The sequence below is a fragment of the Charadrius vociferus genome, unplaced genomic scaffold (genome assembly GCF_000708025.1).
Source record: "Charadrius vociferus isolate BGI_N301 unplaced genomic scaffold, ASM70802v2 scaffold150, whole genome shotgun sequence".
Lineage (NCBI taxonomy): Eukaryota > Metazoa > Chordata > Aves > Charadriiformes > Charadriidae > Charadrius > Charadrius vociferus.
Genome location: NW_009646420.1, coordinates 545,376 through 568,494, shown reverse-complemented (window position 1 = coordinate 568,494; position 23,119 = coordinate 545,376). Strand labels below are relative to the sequence as shown.

The window sequence follows — 23,119 nt, the reverse complement described above, 5'->3', positions numbered from 1 at the left end:
ATGCTCTTGGCTGTACCACTTTCTTAAATCTAGAGCTCTGTGATAAAGAATAATAAGAAAAGAAAGTAAGGCAATGAGTTCTTTTAGCATAGGTGTTACATAAACAATTTGTGTTTAAAAATAGTTCAAAATTTTTAATTTTATCTCTATAAAATTTTAAACAAATTACGTTAGATGCTTTATGAAGTGTAAACAAATCCTTAGCATTCCCTTTGTCTTAATAAACTTACTTTGAAGTTATTGGTTCCTATTGAAATTAATGTGTTTTCCTTCTCTTTCTGTTGGGTTTTTGAAAGATGACCTGGACATAATCTCAGATCTTAGAATTTTATTTTATTCTTCATTGAAAATTTTACCTTTATTCTAAAATTCTAAATCTATGGAGAACATTTTAAATGAATTGTTCTGTCTCAGGATTGTAGTAAAGCTGCAGATTTCAGGAAGTTATCTCATTGAGGTGTCCACAGTGTATTAGGTATAAAGGTAACCTAACAGCTTTAGAAATCCATTATTTCCACCTGAATGTAAATTTTCAGATTACTATTCTCAGTTTCTGGTTTTAAGAATACTCTAAGTTTAAAAATCCTTAACAGAATGTTTTCCATCTGATGCAAAATCACTTGATTGTAATTGTATGTAAGTAGATCAAAATAGATATCTTTATCCCCCTTCCTGTTCTGTACTGTTTTTACTTCAATACACTTACAGTTAGTATGGAGTGTGTCCAGAGAAGGTCAACAAAGCTGGTGAGGGGTCTGGAGCACAAGTCTTACGTAGAGCGGCTGAGGGAACTGGGATTGTTTAGCCTGGAGAAAAGGAGGCTGAGGGGAGACCTTATCAGTCTCTACATCTGCCTGTAAGGAGGTTGTAGAGAGGTTGGGGTCGATCTCTTTTCCAAAGTAACAGGCGATAGGGCAAGTGGAAATGGCCTCCAGTTACGCCAGGGGCGTTTTAGATTGGATATTAGGAAAAATTTCTTCCCAGGGTTATCAAGCATTGGAGCAGGCTGCCCAGGGAAGTGGTGGAACCTCCATCCCTGGAAGTATTTAAAAGACATGTAGATGTGGCACTTAGGGACATGGTTTAGTGGTGTTTGTGGCAGTGTTAAGTTATGGTTGGACTCGATCCTAAAGGCGCCTTGCAATGTAGAAGATTCTATGATTCCAATACTGAAGTGGCTATCTTCTAGAACATCTGCATTACCTACACATGTTCATGTTTTCTTTCTTTCTGATATACACCCTTGGATGTGCAGTCAGACATGTGCAAATTTTCTACTGGATTTAATTTGTAAGATACCCAAAGGACAGGTGGCTTAATGTTTTTTCCTCCCAATAGAGTAGATTTTAACTAGGAACAATGATTGCCAAATTCATTCTCTGCATATGAAACTGCAACAGGAATCAAATATTTACTAATTATCCCCCACACTGGCACACGGTTTCTTCGGTAATCTGGATTTCTAAATCACATCAAAACCTAATAGAACCCAGGACACCTTAAAAATGAAAGGACTGTATAAATCTGTGTTAACAGGGAGAATCTAGTTAAATCAGACATTTTCTATGGGCGTATTTTCTCTTTGTCATTTGAAACAATAAAAAGATGGTTGTAAAAGAATACTTGGGGAATGAAGAATTTTTTCACCTCAAGAGTGGAGCTTTCATTATGTTGCTCTAGGGAGGCAAAATTTAAATGCAGATCCCGTTGCAGACTTTATTTTCATGAAGTCTGGATCAAAGGGAAATTAATCTGTTACATAAGAATCACCAGAAATTACTTGATCAAAGGATCAGCGCTCAGGCCTTATCTAGACAAGGTTTGAATACCTCTAAAGGTAGTAATTCCCCAAGCTCTCTGTGTACCCACTCCAGCATTTGACCTCCTTCATTGAGAAAAAACACTTACCAACTAGCCGATTGGACTTACCCTGGTTGTGAACTTGTTCTTTACCTCTCATTCTGCTCCTGTGTACCTCTGAGAAGAGTCTGGCTTCAGCTATCTCATGGGACAGTGTAGAGAAGAGGGAGATGACAAGATCATCTTCCCTGAGCCTTGTCTTCATAACACTGAACTAACGCAGATTCCTCAACCTCTCCTTATATATCATGTTCTCCAGGCCCACCCATGTGGGTGGCCCTTCGCTGCACTCATTCCAGTCTGTTTCTATGCCTGTCATCTTGCCAGAGGGCCCAAAACTGGTCACAGTACTTCAGATGTGGCTTCACAAGTGCTTAAAAGAGGGGAAGGATCACTTTCATAGACCTGGTGGCTACACTTTTGCTAATGCAGCCCAAGATGCTCTTGACACTGTTTAGTTGGGGTTTTACTAAAGCTGTCTTCTGTAGTTCAGGAACATGTTAAGATACATTAGACACACTGAAAAAAAAAAAAATGTTTGTGTATATGGTGTGTCACCTATATTGTCTCTTTTTTTTTGCTTGTTTTAATGACTAGTCCTTTCTGGGCAATATATTCTCTGATAATTGTCATTCCCCTGTACCCTACAACTGTAATGCTCAAAGAAATGATCAAGTCAGGTATTGCAAACTCCTCAAGGATTTCATAAGTTGATGTGTGGAAGGGGAAGAGAAACATGCAAAGACAACTTTGTTACAGAAACTGGTACTGATGTTCAGTACAGATCAATATTGATTCTGAGTTTCTATTTAGCCACTGCTTTTCCAGTGGGAATTGGTGGGGTAGAATGCTTGTCCTTCAGATAAGGTTAGAAGTCATGTCACAAGTAATAGTATTCATTATTACTCTGGGTCCTTTTCCACAGTAGTGAGGTTATCTGTTATTTACGATCTGCTTACTTAAATACTTTTTGAATACATATTATCATGGCTTTTCAGTCATTGCTGTAATGCTTTGTATGCCCAGAAGACTGTAAGAACAAAAGGTTTAGCATTTTTACTAGCTGCAGGTTAGTCTGAACAGGCCAGGGAAAGTATATAGGTGATACCTGTTTCATACTGAATATGCTCACTCAGAAGACTAAATCATAAAATTATTTTATTTCACTGTATTTGCATTTTCTTACCAACATAACTATGGTAATTCTCCTTACAACCATATGCTGTTCAATGGCTGCACGTTCTTGAGATGACATGCATTATAATGAGAGCTAAAATAAAGTATGTGCATAGAGTAGTTTGCAAATTTACATAGCTCTTTGAGAGGAAAAATACTTAATAAACATTTTTGGTTTTGAATTGAAATGGAATGTTCTTGGTTTATTCAACTGGCTAAATCAACATAGGTGCTTTATTGAGTGACCTTAGATTATTTTTATATACTATAAAATTAAGTTTGAGGTAGGAGTAACCAGTTCAATTGAAGAAAATGGCAACTTAAGTGTTTTTTTTTTATTGCGGACAGCATAATACAAATGTTCTTCAAAGTATTAATGTAATTAGCTGCATCTTAAAGGAAAAGGTAGTCTATATATTTCACCCTGAGCTGAAATAGTAAAACACACCAATTCTCAGGAACAGGATATAGATGTCGAAAGATAAGCTTTCAGTAAACTTTTTTTTTTTTGGCAGGGAGACAGCTTTGATTTTAAAAATCACTTTTCTAAAGTAGGGCAATGAAGACAATAAGCTATCTGTGGAGATACCACCATTAAGAGGATTGGACTGTATTAATTTGATAACCCATTTGCACTCTTACATAGTCTTAGCCTTCAGGACAACTTTCTTTTTCCTGTAGGAAAACAATTTGCTTTCATTTCTTCAGGGGATCTTTGGTTAAATTTATCATACTTGGTACCAAATTTCACATGCTGTTCTTGAATCTAATTTAACATATATTTTAGTTTATGTAAATTCTAAATTTGCTGCCTTTTCCTCTTCAGAATTTTATTAGGAGATATTATCTTCACCCAGGAAAGAAATGAAGTTCACTTCCTCTTTCACTGCACACTTATGATCACGCATACATTTCCATGCAATCTGTTATCTGGAATAACACACTTTTGTTGTGTGGCTGTCTGTATGCTGTAAACCAGGATATCCTGGCTTTTCCTAAGTCTAAGAGACAATTAATCTGCTCCTGAAAATGTTTACCTGATGTCTGCTTTGCTGAGTCAGTCTTTGGAGCAACCATAGCTCAGAATTTGATAAACCTTTCAGGCTGGAAAAACTACTTTTCCTCTCGTATGAGTATTTAACATGTGGAAGTTGCTTGAGGCATATCCTGAAGCAGTTGCTCAAATAGAGCTGCTGTGTGTCAGTACTATACTAAGATATCTTCTCTGCTCTCTTCCCACACATTTTCTAGCATACAAGTAGGGCAGGAATGTGTCACTGACCAAAAAAAAAAAAAAAAAATAAAGCCTGATCTATTTGTTGAAAATGATTAAATGCCATGCCTAAAGATATAGCCCCCACCTGTCTCATACAAATGAGAAAAAACAATTTCCTACTTTTTCTTTTCAGTGATGCAATGTTAATTTGATATTACTGCAGTTTATTCTTTTTGAATTTACTTCCTCATCTTCACCAGTCTAGAAATATTAATTTCTCACTGGAATGTCTTACCTTCTGCTTTTTAAAGAAATAGCATAAAAAAGAGAATTATGCAACAGTGTCAAATTCATGGGAAGCTCTTCACTTTTTTTAGCCTGCTATAAACTCTTCTTATACATTGAAAGTGATCTCCAGGGCATGTGCTAGAATAATACTGCTCAAATTTAGATTGTTTGTTGGACTGTGCATCATTCACTTGTCTAGTGTTTCTGGGTGTTATCCTTCTATTCCGTTTTGTTTCTCTTTAAATGCAATACAGATATTTACTGCATTAGGACCTAGCAAACAAACAAAACAAGGTTTGCAGTTTTTTCATTGATATTTTGTTTTCTATTTTTTAGTACATTACCCTCAAAACTGAACGTGCATTCTCACTGGCTGCTTTTTTCTGTCCAGCATGTTCACTAATTTCAGACTCATAAGCAGAAGTTATATTTCCATTCTGCCATTTTCCTCCTTCTTGTTGTTACTGTCCCCAGGAAAAAATAAGCATGTTTTTAAATAGAATTCAAAACCACAAATAAAGTAACAAAATGTGAGAATTTTTAATCTACAGAAATATTCAACTATTCCAAACAACATGAAAATCCTCAGACCCAGGAGGTTGTTGCATAACATAGGAGAAGCTATGCTGAGGGTGATGGATCTACTATCTAGATTGAAGATAATGATGTGGAAATGAATTATTCTGAGCAAAAAGGAAATCAGAGTGAATTTATCCTATAGATATCATTCTGGTTTTGTTGTTGTTGGAAAGCTGAAACTGGTTGCCTTCAAGCCAAAGGTATCAATTTTTGTCTCACAATATTTCATGTAGTTTTTATGGACTGCTTTTGGGGTTTTTTGTTTTATCATTTCCCAATCTTGCTTGGTCCAATTTTGGGTTTGATTTTGTGTGGGGTTCCCCCCCCCCCCCTTCAGAAAAAGTTTCAGTGGGAAGTACTCCTCTTAACAGCTTCAACTTCCTGGAACAATTGCAGCACCCAGGTGTTTGAGGGACTTATAGTCAAACTTAATATCACTAATATGAAATTTCTTCACTGGCTTGCTTTTGCTTATTTCACAACTGTTAAGATTTAGCTTGCTTTGAGCCCAACAGAATGCAGATCTAGCATAGAGTGCTCAGTCCCAGTAATATTACAAAGTATTACACAAAAGCTTACTATTTCTACCTACTGGCTTGAAGTGAAGACATAGGCCTCCATAATGTCACTGAATCAACAACTGGAGTTATATGGAGTTTATCTGCGAAATAAGACTTGCTGCTTTTCTGTCACAATGTTGAGGTGTCAGAGTTGAGCAGCGTTGTTATATTCACCCACTGGGGCTGGTTGGACTGGTGTGGAGGCATATGAGCCTTGTTGAAGGGCTGGAGTGTCAAAGTGTATTGTGACCTCAGTGGCTTAGATTCTTTCATAAAATCACAGACTTACTGAGGTTGGCAGGGATCTCTGGAGGGCATCTCGTCCAACCTGCCCTGCTCAAGCAGGAACACCTAGAACTGGTTGCCCAGGACCATGTCCAGATGGCTTTTAAGTATCTCCAAGAATGGGGAGTTCACAGCCTCTCTGGGCAAGCTGTGCCAGTGCTCAGTCACCTTCCCAGTGAAAAAGTGTTTCCTGATGTTTAGACAAAACCTTCTGTGTTTCAGTTTGTGCCCACTGCCTCTGGTTTTGTCACTGGGCACCCCTGAAAAGAGCCTGGCTCCATCCTCTTTGCACCTTCCCTTCAAGTTTTTATACACATAGATGAGATCCCCCTGCAACACTTCATCTAGGCTAAACAACCCCAGCTCTCTTAGCCTTTCCTCATGGCAGAGATGTTCCAGGCACTTAGTTATCTTCTGTTTGTTTTACTGTCTCCATTATGTCCATCTCTCTCTTGCACTGAAGAGCCCAAAACTGAAGCCAGCACTCCAAGTGTAGCATTGACAGTGCTAAGTAGAGAGGAAGGATCACCTCCCTCAGCCTGCTGGCAACACTCCTCCTGATGCAGCCAGGATGCCACTGGCCTTCTTTGCAGCAAGGGCACATTGTTGGCTCGTGTTCAACCTGGTGTCCACCAGGACCCCGGGTGTTTTTTTGCCAAGCTGCTTTCCACTTGGGTGGACCCCAGCATATATTGGTGCTCAGTTTGGTGCTGTGAGGGTTCAATTTTTCTATAGACAACACAATATCCGTAGTTATTTGAATTGAAGGAAATAAAATGGGTATGGAATTTGTCAAGCTTTTGAATTGCATGTCATACCATCACCTCCATATGATAGTGTGTGTACTGTGAAGAGAAAGAAATTTTTGGAAGGAAAGCTGTCGGCTGGCAACACCAGAACCCATCGGAAAGTAGAGTGAATATGCAACTACAGAATTTGAGAAGCCTCCACACTAATGTTATTTAGAAGTATTTTAACTTTAAAAACATTTCACTTAGTGTGATAATAATATTTAGGAAAAAAAGAGAGAGAGAGATGGGCCTTGAAAAGGCCTCTTCTATTTCTTGTGGATTTCTTTTGGAGAAGTGTGATATTCGTGTTCTATTTGGCTATGTTAGCTCATTCTCAATATTCAGAAAGCATGTCACAGGCACCAAAATTACAGACTTAATAAACTTGATATTTATCTCTTTAAAAGAACCCTAACACTTACCATTTTTATTTGCTTCCAAGTTTGAAGTCTCAAGGTGTGTTCAGAACATATTTCAAGCAAAAATTTAAGCCTCAAATCATTGTAGGCTGGAAGAATACTGAAGGGAAGGATGACCATGTACTTGGTGTAACATGCTGCACATTCATGGATCATCAGCAGTCAACAACTCTGGAGATAGGACAGCAGGCATCATGAACCCTAGGACTGACCCAATAAGGCAACACTTGCGTAACTTAACCAAAAAAAACCCTAACAAACAACCCCCGAAACTACCACCAAGATAAATTGGTGAATAACGTTGAACAATCACTTTTAAGGACAATGTTTTCTCATTCACACTCCTATTTTCTACCAGCTTCCAAAACAACTGAAGTAGGTTAAAAAAAATCCTTCAGGAAAACTAGGAAACAAAAAACATAACTTGATAACTACACTGAAAAAAAAAAGGCATCAAAAATGACTAATCAGATGATAATGCTCTACAAGATTCAGAAATGGCTCTCGTGGGTTATCCTTCCTGAAAAGTATTCTGCTTCCCACAACTGGGGATTTTTTTGTTTATTTTTTTTCTTGTGTGATTTTTGTGTATCAGAAATGCTGGAAAGGGCTCAATATCCCAAAGGTAAATGAGTGTATTTCAGCAGATATGTAGTTTGCTTTCATGGTAAAATCAGTTTATAAGTTGTATATATAAAACTTTTCAATATGGGGGGGGGGTTATATGAATTCTTGGGTACATGTGCTGGCTAGTGTTACTATGTTTATTAAGATTTACTGGTCTTTGATGCTGTTTACAGAGGAGAAAATCCTCTAGAATAGGAACACTGGAATAGTTAGTGTTGTGTCCCTGTGCAGAATCAGGGCTCAAGTTAATTGAAAAAAAAAACTAAACAAACAAAAACCCCTACAATCCTAGCAGATGTAAATAAAACCTTTCTGATATTGCTGAAATACTTATTTAGAAACTTAACCTTTGAGCTGGGGTTAGGGTGAAATTCTTTTTGCTGAGAGGTAAAAGGTATTTTATTATGTTTTGCAGACCTTATGTTCAGGACTGCCCACTGTCCAAATCTGTCATGGAAGGACTGATAGCAGTAGTTACTTCACTGCACAACAATCCTGGGAGGCATCTCACCTGTGTGTAATAAGTGGAATTCTGTTTTTTTTTCCTTTTATTTTTAATTTGTTGTATGATTGGTACACTTATTATTGCTAAGGGGAGAACCTGCTAGCTCGTGAACTGGTCACTTAACATTGAGGTTTCCTTTTGCCTGCTTACCATAACTCCAGGTTCCCAAGTCTAAAGAGTTAACAGTGCAATAGTATTAGCTAGTCCTAATATCATTGCACTGTCTTTGTTGGGGAAGAGAACTTTTGACTATCTAAGTTTCTAGCTAGCGTGAAAGCAAAGAAAATGCAAAATATTTTCAAGTGGGCCACATACATATGCCAATTCTGTTCCAAATGAGTGTGGAAGATCAGAGAACTGTAACTGGTGAGCTCTCAGCATCCTGAGTTTTCCCTTTTAAAAGAAAACCAAAATAGAAAACATTGATCTCATCACTGAATACATTACATGTAATATTGCCAGTTTGATGTATCTGTAGCCCTCACCTCGAGTGTTTTAGGGGAGAGAAAAAGAGGCTAGCGTAGTCAGAAATGAACTTAAATAGATAAATTGAGCACAAATGCGATGTACTGACACCTTTAAGTGGCTGATTACAGCTTGCCTGCCTAATAAGCGTAGCAGCTGTGCTAGGATAGAAAGAGGCCATGATGATGTGCTGCCACTATTACGATGACAATAAATAAACTAGTTTCTTGGACGAATGCTGTTCTCAGTTTCTACCTTATTCACTGCCTGAAAAAGAGTTTAGAGCATTTGTGTTGCAACAGTGACCAAATGCAGACTTAAAAGGTGGGTGCTTTTTTTAATGTACAGTATAGACTACTTTTCAATATTTTACAGCCTAAATAGACAGAACTGCTAAAATAGACTGGCGGCACAGAGAACTTGGGTGACCTGTCAAGGTCAAACAAAAAGTCTTCAGAGAATAAGGAATTCAGCTTAAATCTCTCATCCTTTGCCTTTACCATAAATACATCCAGCAATTTCCTTATCTTTAAAAGCTGGGTAAATTAAAGGGGCATTGTCAAGTTTGCTAGACTCCCATTTGAATTAGTTTTTTTTCTTGTATCTATCTATAACCCCAGTGTAATCCTTTATTAAAAATACTTCATTTTCCCCCAGATCATTATATGAATCATTATCAGCACAGAAAGGCTCATGAGGCTACTAAGAATAACAAAGCTGAACATGTGGGTTATGAAAGAAAACACTCCAGAGCTCAAAAAGACTTCTCTTTCAAGCTTCTCAGGAGGCATTAGAAACAATGGGAAGAAATATTATAAAAGTGTTACTTTCAGAGCTGTTGAACTGCCACATCTGGTGAAGTTCAGTGGGAGTTACAGATGCTGTATGCCTCAGTACATCAAGCAAATAATTTTAAATGTAGTTCAATCATTGTAATCTTTAAGAGCATGACAATAAGGTTAATTGTGTACTCCTTCCACTAATTCCAAAGAATGTCATATCAGTTAGGGTCCAGTGGTCAGAGGTGACATTACTTATGGCCAGAGTATCAATCGAAATGGGAGGAAAACCCCTATATCCATACTGTCAGACAAAGGTTCAAATGCCAGGAGCTCCAGAAAGAAACTTAAGGCATGTGACAGCATATATGAACACTGATATTTAGAAGAATTATGATCTTTTTAAGCAACTTGGACTGTCCAACTGAATAACATGTGATGATATTGACGCATGAATAAAAATCATGCCTGGCATGTTACAGGTGGAACTGCTTTGGGGCTGGAGTAGACTTTGTCTGAAAAATCCTTCAAATCTATTGCTGTGCTCCTTTCGGATCTCTTTACCTTTTGGCAGAACCAAACAATGGATGCATTTTCAAAATCTCTCTGTTGAAAGGAGGCGATTGTAGCATTTCCGAAGTGGTTCACTTTGAACTCTTGTAGTTACTATAGAGTATTTGCTTTGCATGACTTTTTGTTTTGCAGTATGAAAACATCAGCATATTCAAGCATTGAGGGATTTAATTTGGAGAGTTTTGAAAGACAGGATTTTTTTGGTCACCTCTCTCTCTGCTTTCCTAGTAAAGTTAGATGTTTGTGTTCATGCTCTACAACTCTGTCATGTGAGAATAGGAATATTCCTATGATACTGTCTCAGTTGTCCTTTCTCCTCTTCCCCCTTGGGCTATTTTTGTAAGTGTCAGCAAACTATTAAATAGCTGGATCATCAATTGACATACAGAACAAGTTGTTATACATAGCTTTGCATGTACAAAGGTATTCTCTTCTACCTCAGATCTGCAGCTAATCAATGATAGATCGATGGGCCGAGGTCGACGGTATGAGGTTCAACAAGGCCAAGTGTTGGGTCCTGCACTTGGGTCGCAACAACCCCATGCAGCGCTACACAGGCTTGGGGAAGAGTGGCTGGAAAGCTGCCTGGCAGAAAAGGACACTGGTAGACAGCCAGCTGAATATGAGCCAGCAGTGTGCGCAGGTGGCCAAGACGCCCAGTAGCACCCTGGTGTGTATCAGGAGCAGAGTGTTGAGCAGGACTAGGGAAGTGATTGTCCTCCTTTACTGGGCACTGGTGAGGCCACAGCTCGAATACTGTGTTCAGTTTTGGGCCGCTCACTACAAGAAAGACATTGAGAATCTGGAGTGTGTCCAGAGAAGGTCAACAAAGCTGGTGAGGGGTCTGGAGCACAAGTCTTACGTAGAGCGGCTGAGGGAACTGGGATTGTTTAGCCTGGAGAAAAGCAGGCTGAGGGGAGACCTTAACAGTCTCTACATCTGCCTGTAAGGAGGTTGTAGAGAGGTTGGGGTCGATCTCTTTTCAAGTGAGAAGTGGAAATGGCCTCCAGTTACGCCAGGGGCGTTTTAGATTGGATATTAGGAAAAATTTCTTCACAGGGTTATCAAGCATTGGAGCAGGCTGCCCAGGGAAGTGGTGGAACCTCCATCCCTGGAAGTATTTAAAAGACATGTAGATGTGGCACTTAGGGACATGGTTTAGTGGTGTTTGTGGCAGTGTTAAGTTAATGGTTGGACTCGATCTTAAAGGTCCCTTCCAACCTTAGCAATTCTATGAGGCAGGCCTGAGGTATCCAGTTGTAAAGGGGACCGAAGAGAAAGGCTGTTGCTTTGCACACCAAGGTTCTGAAAAACTAAATTCTATATAAATATTGTTTCCTCTGTCACTCACCTGTCTTTTCTCTACTGTTGAAACTTAATTATTTCTCTGAAATGTCTGAAAAAAAGAGTTGTTAAACATTATTGCAAGTAGAACAGAATCTTTTCTGCTCTTGAGTTAAGAATTATCATCAGCAAAAGGTACTTGTCACAGAATCGGGGTTAAGACCTTAGAAACCCAGTCTGTAGGAGAGTTAAAAATTAGATGGCTGCTTGAAGCAGGTACTCTTCTTTAAGAAAGCACTCTAGTTTAGAAGTGCCTCTCTAGGTATAGAGAAGGTTTAGCCATTATCTCCAATTAATCTTCACTTCTGGGGTGAACCTTTTAGTTGTTCATTTTTTGACATAGAAAATACAGTTTGAATTCTGTTTGTTTAATATTAAAAATATTTTTTTGGTTATTTGTCAAACCTGTCCACAACAATCATGGAGCTTGACATTGAGAACTGGATCTGGTTTTGGAGTGTGAAAGTTGAGAATTTCTGTACATCTTTGAGTAACGGATTCTTACTACAAAAACTCTTTGAAAAGTCTCATAAGGGAAAGTTGCCATGGAGACAAAAAAAAGTTCATTTTTATTCATGAGTTATTGTAAGGGAGGGATAGGCCTAATTAAAGCTGTTTCAGCCCTATTTATCCACAAATATCTATATAAAAAGATCTTGCCTCAAGTGAAGTCTATTCCTCAAAAGCGTACTGGTTTTCCCATGCACTCAAGTATTCTGTAGTTTTCCACGACAGCAGTGAATACTAAATATTCTAAATTAATGAGCCTATCTTTGCTGTACAATTTTGGGGAAAATAATAATCACTGTTGCCCTTGTAACAGTGTTGCTGAAAACACTATTGAGAATATATACCACACAGGAGATACTAAAATGGTTCATATAAATGAAAAGAATGAGACAAAAGTAATTCTACTTCCTTTTTCTGTAAGTGTACGTGTATAAAATATCAGCCTAGGATTGTTGTGACTTGTGTTTCAAATTACTGAATAACTGATGTTCCCGTCTTCTGGATTTATCTAGAGCTTGCTTAAAGTTCTGCTGTTTCTACCTGTGCAAACAAATGTTAGTTCCAGCTTTTCTCTTTATCTAGTCCATTTCTTAGATATTCTCTCTTTGCCCTCTCCAATCCAACATCAAAGCATAAATATGACAGCTCATTTTACACTGAGTAAATAATATCCCTGTGTCGTAGGTGCTACATTGCACTATTAGACATTTGATTGTCCTGCTGCTGCCTGAAGTTTGTATTGAGATTTTTTTCCCTTCAGCTTCATATTTTATTGTCACATGGGCAGTATTGTGTGTGTGGCCTTTTTCCACTACTTGGACTTGTATTCAGCTATATTTTATTCCTCAAATAATCCTACAGCTCAGCTACAGCTGAGCCTGAGTGATGCTACAGAATCTAGTTCCCGTAGTCTTCTCTCCCTTTATTTTGTCAAAATGAGCTTCCGTTTCTCACTTATAGATTAGTTTCTTCTGAATATGTTGTAGCTCACAGTGGGGCTCCAATGGGTTAGGAGTTTGGTTTAAGATATGAAACCATTGGGGCTTAAGACATGAAATATTGGGGTTTTGCAGTTTTTCCTGCAATGTCACTTGACACTTGCTTGGCTTATTTTATACTGACTTTTCTTTCATAGATATTCAGAATTGGATGGCATAAATTCACTCATTATTTAATTTAAAAACTAAACCAAAATTTTCTGAGGTTTTCTTCAGATTGTATACCTCTTTGAGAAAGGAGTACTGAGTGGAACAGCCAAACCAATAGTTTCCTGGCTGTTGAGAGCTTTTGAGTGAGGCTGACAAAACTGAACGTGCCAGCAAGGCATTGAGCACATGCCAAAACTTGATCTAAAATACATCAAATTTGGTTTCTAGTCCTGGACACCATGTTAGAAAATTCTGACTGTTATTTTTTTAAATTCTTTATTATTTTTTAAAATATCTGTCAGCTTCCTCCTAGAGAGAAAAGGTCAAAAACAATAGAATTAGTGTTCCTTTTATTGTCATCCGTTTAGAGTCCAAGAATTAAAAAAAAAAAAGGGGGGGGTAGAGGACACATCTAAGCCTCTGCATTAATACCATTTGTATTGTGAGGTCTCTCTTTTCTCCTTTGATAACTGTGTTTAACTTCAGTTTCTAATGTCTCAGCCCGGGGCTTAGATTGTATTTCAGATTCTGGTGAGCCAACTTTCAGATTGACCTAAGGCATTGGTGTCTTAAGAGATCTTATATCCCCTGTACAAGTTCCTCTATATGCGGAATGCACTTACTTTTGTAAGCTTATTTTCAACATAGTCACATAGTTGAGTCTAAACTGTCATGTTAATTTTCAAAGAAATGGACTCCTGACTGCCTCATTAGTTGGTGTTGATTGAGCTATTGATTGTAGCTAGATAGAGTCCCGCATCTGTGTGCGGTTTCTGTTTTCCAAAGTACCAAGCAAACTCTTGAGAACTGAGTAAACTATTTGAAAAAAAAAAATAGCCAGAAATACTGGCTCTTGAGTTATTTTTCTGTGTGTTGTGAGTTAATCAAGTACTCATCTAGTCTAATTTTATTGCTATTTTTTTTCTGTTAAATTCCTTAAAAATAAGGAAAAGCAGAACAGGCCGCTGGGGCTCCTGTCCCTTTGCTATAAACCTAGCTTCACCATGCAGACAAAACAAAGAATCCGGAGTGCAGAGTTAGCTGAAATTGCAATATTTTTCAAGCATACCTCCTAAGACTGCATAATCATTGTAACGTAAACTACATAGATTATAGTGTTTCAATTTTTTTTGCATTTACATAAGTCTATTTTAGTAAAGCTTCTGTTTCTGCACTAATTCTGTTGAATTGCTATGATATTTGGCAAAAAGTACAATGTGCATTTTGACTTTTATTCAGGAATTATTATTATTATCATGACTGCTATTGAGAAGAACATAACTAATCCACAGGTTAATAATTGTGGGGGCGGGGGGATCTTCATGAATCTGTGTGGGTTTTGAAGCACCACTAACATAACACCCATTAATATTTACAATACCTTGAATATAATTGTACTCCAATCATGTTCTATTATAGGTAGGATGCTTGCACATTTCTTTTTGTTCTCCTATTGTTTTGCAGACTATATAAGCAAGATATGTGACACTGCTCTTATCTGGAGTTTAGCACCTAAATATCAAATACAAACAAGTAATTCTGGATCTTAACCTGAGTAGGTACATCCAAAATATTTCTATATTAAGAGAAATGGAACTGGACACAATAACTAACTTTTGAAAAACAGAATGCCAATCAATGTTTAGTCAAGATACAAAATGACGGGGGGGTTGTGTTTCTTGAATAGCTTCTGTGATTTCAGTGAAACTATTTGAAAAATAAACAATTGCTTTATCTGAGAATTAGTACAATGGTTTCCTTTTTCCTGTCTCATCTACTAACTGGAAAACTGTAAGAATCTGACTTCAGTGAACTTCATACCAAATCCACAGTAAGGAAAAATAGAGGAAATCTGTTCGCAAGGCTATTTTTATTTTTTTTTTTAATTGCTATTGATGAAGAATCATCAACTGAGCCTTAAGTTGAACTCCCTATTTATGGCTCTGGGTTGATTTGGAATCACCCAACTGCATAAGTCAGTTTCAAAGAAAAAACAGTAAAGTTTTGTGTATGCCAGGTGAAGTTGTAATTAATGCAGTGCTCCCTATCTGTGCATTGCTTCTGAGGGGTAAAAGGAAATGCACCCTAAGAGTTACTAAATATTAGGTAAACACCAGAAAACATGTGTATGTGTAGATCTTGATTCCTCCAGAAGTAAACCACCAGAACTCACACAGCCCTCCTGTTAATTAGACAAAGACTATTTTATTAAAGATCTGACTATTTGTTAATTAGGTTTAAGAAAAATGAATATGTATATTAAGCAATGTATATCTCGGTGTAAACTGACACAACTTGAAGCAAACCATGCTACACTGTTGAAATCCAGTGTTAATGTAGTGTTTTATTTTGCCCTACATCATATGAAATATCCATTGAAAGAACAGATTCTTCAGAAAATAATTACAGTAATTCAAGGCCATATAGAAAGTCATAGTTCCCCTCCATTTAATTCTTTCCAATTCTTCTCCTCGTTGCTCGAATGCTTTTAACTATTGCCTCCAGAGCTTGTCTATTGCCTCAAGAAACAGCTTTCTCCATATTCATATTGGTCCTCCTCCATTTTCTATGAGTTTATCTACTTCAGGTGAAAAGTTCCACAGTCCAGTGCTTCTTAGGGCTGATATGTTCTTCCACTTTTCTTAGGTGAGAAGAGTTGGAAGCTTATTCCATCTTTTGTAGCACTACAATGTATTGAGTCTTCTCCCCTGCCATGAATTTTGGGCTAATTTCACCATTGCCTTGGGCACTTTATTGGAAGACTGTTAACATTTATGTTACGCATCTAAATTCTAAAATAAACAGGTTTTTATCACAAATTTAGCATGAGCTGTATCTTGACTGCAATGAGCAAGCTAGTTAGCCTAATGGTTAGATGTGATACAGTTGCTGAGTGATTTACGTGTTGATGTCAGCTGCATAACTTGCAAAGGGCAGCCGTGGCACTGGAACACTTGGACTGATTTGTGGCTCTCAATAACATGGGCCTTCTGCCCGTGCACCAAATTATGTCATGGTGTACTGTGACAGTTGGTTGATTAGCACAGGGGCACTAATGCCAGAGAAATAGTTGAAACCTTGCTTGATTCAAATACTTCACTAAAATTAGTAAGCCAGTAACAAAAATTAGTTATAATAATGAAAAAAACACCACTCAAGAAACAACAATAATACCCAAAATGCATGCATCTCACATGTGGTGTGTTAGTTATCTACAGCCCATGCCGCAGCTACATCTGTGAGGTCATGCTCACAGTTGCACGATGCACCTACCTGAAATGTAACTGAGCAGGGCTCAGATCACTGATAAGGATGACACTATGTTAACCACAGTCCAAATCGGAGTACAGCATGTAGCTTACCTTACCCCAAGATCCAGCAACGAGGACAGAACTCCAGTGTTTCCTCCCAGGAGACCTTACTACCTTCTACACAGCAGTTAAGCCTACTGACAGTTGTTCCTCTGGGATCTTCTGAGGATCTTTCTACTGAAAAAGTTACCTTTTCATGCTGGGTTTCTGTCACCAATACACTGGTGTGAGCAAAGCATCACTTTCAATTATTTAATCCAGTTATTATCCCTTTCATTTACTGTTGCTTGCTATTGCCTGCTGTTACTTTTGGGCACTAGTCTCCAGGCAGAGTTGTTAACCTCTTCATCTCACTTTTGGGTCATTAGCATCATTAATCTCCAGATAATTCCCTTCCTCTCACTCATGTTCAGGCCAGTCTTGGTTCCCATTTCTTACAGTCAGTAGCTATAATGATTGCTGACAAGGCCATGGCAGCAACAAAAGGTCGTGCATACTCCTCCTGATGTGAGCTGCTTATTGAAGGTAAACCTTAAACTCCTTTTTAAATTTTACTTATTCACTGTACTGTCTTTCATGTATTACTTGAGGCTCTGTGACTTATCTACATCCTAATTTGTCAGTTTTGTACACATTTTTCTTTAATTTCCAAAAGCAGAGAGAATGACGAAGTCAATGGAGTGATAGCTCTGTTCGTGCTTGTTGATGACCGGTAGCTCTTTCTGCCATTATACATCTTTCCTGTACAGGACAGAGCACTAGACCTAGAATTACCTTTAAAGATTCTTCTTGCTAATGTGATGAGGAGGTTTTGGGAGTTTGAGGCTTTTTTTTCCATTGGGTTTGTTGTGTTTTTTTTTTTTTCCCCCCAGAAGTTTTCAGGACGTCATTGGGCTTATGGAATCAGCCGTTGTCTAATTGAGAGTTCTGGTGGTGTTCCCCAGTTCGCTATAGCTGGTTCTTAAAATATCAGGCCTGGAATATGATTTCAAATAAATGTTGGCGTTTCATACTTTGACATTATTATGATCACTTAATTCAACTTACATCAGTGTTGGGAAGACTTCATGTTTCTCCTGAGCAATACTGTTCACATTCAGTGTTTAGTAGAGTGGATTCATGAGAAGTAAGAGCATGGTTGCATTAGCTATCTGAACTCATACACCCTTCTGTTTCTGGAAGACCTCTTTTTTCCCATTTCTAAATTCAGATTACTGGCAGGGCAGCTTGAAGAAGCTTTTTTTTGGATAACTGTCTAATTTATTTTATCTCAGTCTTCCATAAAATTAAAACTAGCTTTAAACACCTGAAATTTCTTAGCCACCATTTCCCTGGAGGAGGGGGGTAAGACAAAGGCTCCGTTTGCTAGGAGTCCTGGGCAGAGGATGAAGGGAATGTTTTAATTATCTTCCAATTGTTACACTTGAAAGTATTGAATAGAATTTAAAAGGGGTGAAGAATGATATTTTCAGAAGTGCTCTTAAAGATCAAGGATTTTATTTTCAAAAGTAACAAAAGCTTTTAACACTGTCTTGCAGAAAACTGCTGAGACTTAATGGAATCTGTTTATCAAGTATGGGTTCTGAGTGAGACAGGAAGCATCCAAGACACTTAGGTGGCCAATTCTTGTTGCTTTCAGTGCAGTCTAGGCATCTAAACATCCTTTGGTGCCTCAGGCATTTCTGAAACCAAAGCAAATAAAGAGTTTCTTTTGTAAGGTACTCCAAATGTACTTAACGTGGAATAATATACTTGTTTCATATTACATCTGTCATGCTTCCATCATAACAACCTAAAAGACTACAAATTTTATCACGTTCTTTACACATGCGGAGAGACATCTTTACTGCTTATGATGATCTGAAAGGTGTGTTAATTTGACTCAAAATGCATCTATAGTAGGCTTTTAAAATCTTCCCTTTCATAGAATCATAGAGTGGTTTAGGTTGGAAGGGACCTTAAAGGTCACCTAGTTCCAACCCTGCTGCCATGGGCAGGGATGCCTTCCACTAGACCAGGTGGCCCAAAGCCCTGTCCAACCTAGCTTTGAACACTTCCAGGGATGAGGCATCCACAACTCCTCTGGACAGCTTGTTCCAGTGCCTTACCACCCTCAGAGTAAAGAGTTTCTTCCTAATATCTAATCTAATCTACCTGCTTTCAGTTTAAAACCACTATCCCTTGTCTTATCACTACACTTCCTGATAAAGAGTCCCTCCTCAAGTCTTTCCGGGGGAGGGACTTCCCTTTCTTCTGTCACCTTCTGCAGATCCTCTTCCAAACTGCATCTTATTTTGTAAAATAAAAACTATTGTCAAAGGAGAGAAAAAATTAACCAGCATAAAGAAATGTACAGCTTTAACAAAGTCAGATTTCCTGTATGTTGGTAATCTACTTGAATGGCCCAAACCAATTAACAATAGGGAGAGAGTCACTAATTTTCTATGTTCTTTCCAAAAGGAGAAAAAAAAAACAAACCAGCTTGGTTTAACTGTAATATCTGTCAAAAAAATTTAAAACTTGTGTTTGCAGTATACTTACAGTATAGCTAGGAATACCACTAAATAGAAATCAGAAGATATGTGGAAAACACAAAAAGAATTTAAAAATCTCACTCCGACAGCAATTCCTTCTGGTAGGAGTGTATGAATGGTGCTATGATAAAGAAAGCATAAAGACAGAAGTAAAACTTTACTCTGTGGATTTTAGTATCTTGCTATCCTTGTAAGGAGAGTATTCTTTAAAAAAAAAACCCAAAAACACATTTTCAAAAATATGTCTATTAATTAATAGCAGGATACATATCTATTTGATTTACGTTCACAGGGTAATATGAAAAGACGTGTCAATACATTCACAGGTCAGACCTAGTGTAAAAAGGACCAGGATCTATGATCCTCTTCTCACTTGGAGGCAGGGGGGGAGTGGGAGAGAAATCAGTTTCATCTTAGCCAGCATTTTGGGCAGGGAATGTTTAACAAGAGCAATAAAGGAATATAATGAAATCTTTTTTTATCATGACATTAGTATATCTCTAGCCACACTGGATGTGGGTTGTGTGATGAAACGTAGGGGAACTATTGGAAATAAATAAAGCTGGGGATGAAAATGTCCTTATAATCAATGGTGGTGAAAATGCACAGGAAGAGGACAGATACCTGGATAAAAGGAGTGGAATATGAACGGTACAATCTGTTGAGACTTTGGAAACTAGAGGCTTGTTCTGATCTGGAAATTTTAAAACTGAGCTAGTACAGCTGCTCACAGAGTGAGTGATGTGATTTTGGTCACAGAGTGTTAGAGAAGCAGGCAAAACAAGTACCAAATACCAAAAAAGGCATTTGGTTCAAAATATTTGAACTCTGTAGTGCAACCTCCTGTTGCAGCAGGGGTTGCCTGCTAAATCGTAGGTAGTAGTACAAACACTGTAGTGACGGGTAGGATCCAATACAGCGATTTTGCAATTGCAAAACCAAGTAGAACAAATTATACGACAGGTAAGACCACAGTTAACAATCAGGGACACTTTTGTCAGACAGGGTGATGCAGGCAACCAGACTAGAAGTAAAGGTATTTGCTTACTTTCATACTGCTAGTTCATCCCTGTTTACCAGCAGACACTCGTACTGCGAATCAAAGGAGGACCTTTGTGCTCTTGTGGATTGGATGTATTTCAGGTACTGTTTTTAAAATGGTTGTGTTCCTGTTTGAAGTAGTTTGCATTTTCTCATGACCACTACCTCATTTCCTTTTATTAGGGCCATCATATTCTGTTTTATGCTTTTTTTTTTTCCCAGTAGATATTCACCTATTCTTACTTTATAAGCTGGTTGTAATTTGAGATTACAACAGAAACAAAAACATTCCAAGGAATAATAGACATTGTATGTATTACTTCCCATTTATTTTGGAGAGTTATATATTATTTACAGTACATATCTTCAGCTGATGTTCCAGCTGCAGCTTGAAGTAATACAAGAATCTACTAGTTTGGTTTCTGTGGTGTGAGGTGGTTTGGAGTTGTTTGGTTTTTGGTTTGGGTGTTGGGTTTTTTTTTTGGAAGGGGAGCGGGGGAGATAGTGTTTGTCCTCCAATTTCCTTCTCCAAATGTAAATTTGTTAGGAGGAACCATTTTCTTCTCCCTTAGACAATTCTATGTTCTGTAAGAAATTTTCTGGACCGTTAGTTATCTGACTTTCTCTTTCTAACTGCAAGGTTTTCAGTTTCTTATTAAGGATTCTGTCTCAGGAGCAGTATTATTTCTTCACAGGAGTCAGACTTAATCCCGGATGGCCAACTGTAACTTTACTGTTTGAGGCCATGCTCCAGCTTGTTTCTCTCATTGCAGTATTTCCTTTCCTTGGTAATGCCCTGCAGGGTTTACATCCTAAACTGATTTCCAAAACATCTAACAAGGTTTCTATTGACCCTTTAACATCTCATACACCCTGAACTTCACAAAGCGGATTCCCAAACATGGAAAAGTAGATTGTCTTTTTTCTTACAAAACAAACAAACAAAGATTACTTTTTCAGTTTTATTTGCCTAGTGGTTTTCTTAGCTTTGTGGTCAAATACTATTGCAGGTCTGTTTAAAACCCCGTACTTGTAAGCAAGAAGGAAAAAACTGATTAACTTGCCTTATTTCACTGACTGCTTTCTCGTATATTTGCTCATGCTGTACAAAGTTTTACAGTTCAGTGGAAAAAGTGGAATCAGTTTAACTTCTTACATGAACAGTACAGCAGGGAAAAAAGGAAAAGGTAGAGGATCATGGGTAGTTTATACTAATTTACCTAAGAGAGAAAATCAATTATTTCTTTTTATTGTGAGCACCCTGAGGAACAGAAAACACAGTGATTAGATGCCCCACTCTTTCTCTCTTTTTTTTTTTAATTTTATCGTTTCTTGGATGTTAAATGAATCTCTACTTTTTTTCCTGAAGTGTCCTGATATATCGTGACTTATCAATGTGTGAGGTAGAGCAGAAGTCTTTTAAATATGTAAGCTGATAGTACTGTGCAACATAAAATTTCTTAATAGCTCTTGGTCTATTTACAAAATGGTTTACAGAGTCTTTGAGTTTAAAATATTCCCTTAGCAAAGTATTCTTTTTGCAGCCCAAGTGGTCACTATATTTTGTCATTCTGTACACCGTCACTTCTTTTAGCAAGATGATTTCATCATTGTTTCTAGTTATTTAAAAAGATTTCACAGCCTCCCTCTCTGATTTGGTTTGTCGCGCTTTATTCAGTATGCTCTCCAGTTTAATGCATTGTTTTAGAAGGGTCTTCTCTTGAGATGTTGGTGAATTTCAAAAAATCTGAAATATCTTTTCAGTTACAAGTACCCAGTCAAGTTATCTGTTTCTGAAGGTTTCAGATTTAAAAAAAAAAAAAAAAAAAAAATGATGAATTTGACTGTAAATCATGAGAGAATACTCTTTCCTGCAGTACATTGATACCCCTACCTCTGTGGCCGTGAAGACTGAAAATACATAAGCAGAAAATCACTGAGACATCCCTCAAGAGCTTTCAAGGGGCTTTTGGGGGAGAGGAGGGTGGTAGTTTTTTGGTTTTGGTTTTTTTTTGGCAGGGAAGGAGAGTGAAAGATCAAGGTCAAGAAGAAGGTGTACCATCTATCACATGATTAATTTAGATGTTATAAATACTAATTCCCTTTTTAGTAGTTATGAATGAAGACTTGGGCAATGCTCATTTTCCAAGAACCTGCCAGGAAGAAAATAACTGGGGAAAAAAACATTATATAAGGTAAAGTCTAAGTCTAAAGTAAAATAATACGGAGTTGAGATGTACTGCTATAGGAATGTAGCAGTGGTCTCCAAACTTTTTGATCATATAACCCTATCAGTAAAAAATTTTCAAGCATGCATGCCCAGTGTGTGTATATATATGGTTATTTGTAAATTATATATATGTGCAATTGCAGTAATTATGTACATTATAAAACTTACATAAAAATAGAAATTAAAAAGGAATGAGATAAAGATCAACAATATTTTAAATATAATTTTATTAACAGTACAAAAAACCTTTTTGCTTTCACTGAAAAAATATTATTGTTAATAATAATGTTATTAGTGAGAGCAATATAGTTGAACATGCTTCATTCTTTTTTAAAATCTTGGTTTAACACCTTGTGATACAGCAATTTGAAGGTCTGTTTCTAAGTTAAATTGTTCTGATAATTAGTTTTAATAGCTGCCATAACAGAAAATACCTCTAAGATACATAGATCCATCATCTTCTGTGCTTGCTAAATAATGACACTGACTTTTCAATCCCCTCCACCAATTATGCAAAGGATTTTATTGAAATTCAGCTAGTAAATTTCCAGTCACCCCAATGTGAATCAGTTGTTTGTGCAACCTAATTGAAAGGTGTTAAATCTTTATATTTTTAACAAATAGGTTCAAAACCCACTGGCACATTTCTTTTTCAAAAATTTAAAACAGTTTAGAAAATTCTGTTTCCAGGTTTTTTACATGTAGATATATGAGAATTTTTGTACGTTACACAGTTTTTTCAGCAACAAAATCCCATAATGATGAAACTGTTTCCAAACCTTAGTTTTCAAAATTCTCTCCCCATAGCATGAGTTTCTTTTGAAAAACAGCTACTTGTTCCCTCATTGTTAAGACATCACTTTTACCTTGAAGGGACA

General features: G+C 37.4%; 1 protein-coding gene across 1 annotated transcript in view; it reads left to right on the top strand.

Moving 5' to 3' along the window:
* LOC104282780 overlaps window positions 1-17,401 on the top strand; it is a 157,290-nt gene extending 139,889 nt beyond the window's left edge. Inside the window, 1 exon segment of the mRNA XM_009880910.1 lies at window positions 17,309-17,401. Within this exon segment, the coding sequence (XP_009879212.1) occupies window positions 17,309-17,401 (93 nt within the window).
* The last annotated feature ends 5,718 nt before the right edge of the window (window positions 17,402-23,119 follow it).